Source organism: Meleagris gallopavo, unplaced genomic scaffold (assembly GCF_000146605.3).
Source record: "Meleagris gallopavo isolate NT-WF06-2002-E0010 breed Aviagen turkey brand Nicholas breeding stock unplaced genomic scaffold, Turkey_5.1 ChrUn_random_7180001926852, whole genome shotgun sequence".
Taxonomy (NCBI): domain Eukaryota; kingdom Metazoa; phylum Chordata; class Aves; order Galliformes; family Phasianidae; genus Meleagris; species Meleagris gallopavo.
Genome location: NW_011189113.1, coordinates 1 through 1,552, shown reverse-complemented (window position 1 = coordinate 1,552; position 1,552 = coordinate 1). Strand labels below are relative to the sequence as shown.

The 1,552-nt window shown below is 57.3% G+C and overlaps 1 protein-coding gene across 1 annotated transcript; it reads right to left on the bottom strand.

The window, feature by feature from the left end:
* Positions 1–6: 6 nt before the first annotated feature.
* On the bottom strand, positions 7–1,546 carry LOC104916658 (maestro heat-like repeat-containing protein family member 2B). Its single transcript, XM_010727679.2, has 5 exons — positions 1,461–1,546; positions 1,252–1,344; positions 770–865; positions 468–591; positions 7–277 (listed from the first exon to the last, which is right to left on the bottom strand). The coding sequence occupies exons 1-5, from the start codon at positions 1,506–1,508 to the stop codon at positions 126–128; spliced, it is 513 nt and encodes a 170-aa protein (XP_010725981.1). The 5' UTR covers positions 1,509–1,546; the 3' UTR covers positions 7–125.
* Between the last annotated feature and the right edge of the window lie 6 nt (positions 1,547–1,552).

Sequence of the window (1,552 nt, the reverse complement as noted above, 5' to 3'; positions counted from 1 at the left end):
GGGCGCCTGAAGGACAGACATAGCTCAGAGCCTCCTACTACTTGCTGAGAGAAGCGGTCTCAGGGTGACAGCTCATTTTGGAAATGGTGTGGGAGGCTGGGGGCAGCATAGGGTCGTGCAGAAGCCTATGCATTGAGATCCCACCACCCCTTTTTGGGTCCACTTACCCTTGCCAGTTTGGATGACATCTGGAGCTGAGCGATGGTACTGCAGTTATTCAGCCCCTCACACAGGCTCCCGATGTCTCCCGTCTCAATGACTCTGTTGGCCGCCTTGGCTGGAAAGAGTACAGGAGAAAAGGGAAGTCATGCTTCTGGAAACTGAACTGCTTTCCATGGTGGAGAGACAGAGGACAAGAAGAGAGCTGTGCACAGTGCCTCTCCCCCCTGTAAATAGGGCCCAGCCCGTAGGGCTCTGGTAGTGCTGCGGAGGAGAGCACAGGGCTGGTGCACGCCCTCTGTACTCACCTTGGATTCGGAGAAGGGAACTCAGGCAGGTGGCGGCCAACTGGCGGGATGTCGGCATGGGGTCACAGGTCAGCGGAGCCAGCAATCCCACCAAGGAGCCAAAGTGCTCGCAGGCATCTCCTCTCTGCAGTGGCGAGAGGCAGGAACAAAGCTGTAGGCAGCCCCAGCTCTCCCTAGCTTCTCCTGCCTGTGCCTTCCCCACGCAATGGGTGACACAGCATGCACAGCTGGGCGGAGCTCGCCTTCCAGCACAGGGGCACTGGGGAGGGAGCAGGGAGCATGCAGTGGGGCTCTTTACTCACTTGAAGCTCTTCACATGTAGCCAGCAGCTGGGAGCAGGTCTGCAGGGCCCTCCTTCGCTCCCACACGTTGTTTGAGGTCACTGATCTCTGCAGGACCTGAAGCAGAACATCTGTCTCACTGAGGACATCTTTCCCTTCCTGCCATCCCTCTCCCTGTCACTCTTTTCCCAACAGTTTCCCTCAGAGCCTGCCCTGTGGCTCCACGCGGACCCCCGCCTCACTGAGCACTGACACTACTGCTCCCATTCTCTGCAGACACTCCTGCCTCCTAACTCGGGAGGTTCTCCTCAGCTGTGGCCTGCCAGAGGCTGGCTCCGGCCTTTCTCCCTGCAAGGCACATTTCTCTGCCCATTTCTCAGCTCTCAGTGAGCTGGCCCGTTAGCAGGAGATTTCTCCCCCTTCGATCATCCTCTCAGTCCCCAGATCTCTGTCCCTGCTATCGACAGGCAGCATGCTTCCTCCCTTGCCCCACACATACTCACAGGGACTATGTTCTGGAAGAATCCATGGGGGGTCTCTGTCTCAAGCAGGACCACCATGAGCCGGCCCAGAGCTTTCAACGATGTTTGCTGAAGCTGAAAGCAGAAGAGGGGATTGAGGTGTGGCATCATGGCTGCTGCCAGAGCATAGGTTGTGTATGCTGAGGTAGGGTTCTGAGGCGGAGGTGGCCGGGAAAGTTACAGCAGATTACCTGCAGGAACTGTGCTGCTCGCTGTGATTTCCTGATCTTCAGCATCATCTCTGCTGAAGGGTGTGACACAATGTTCTTGCAGCACAGAGCCA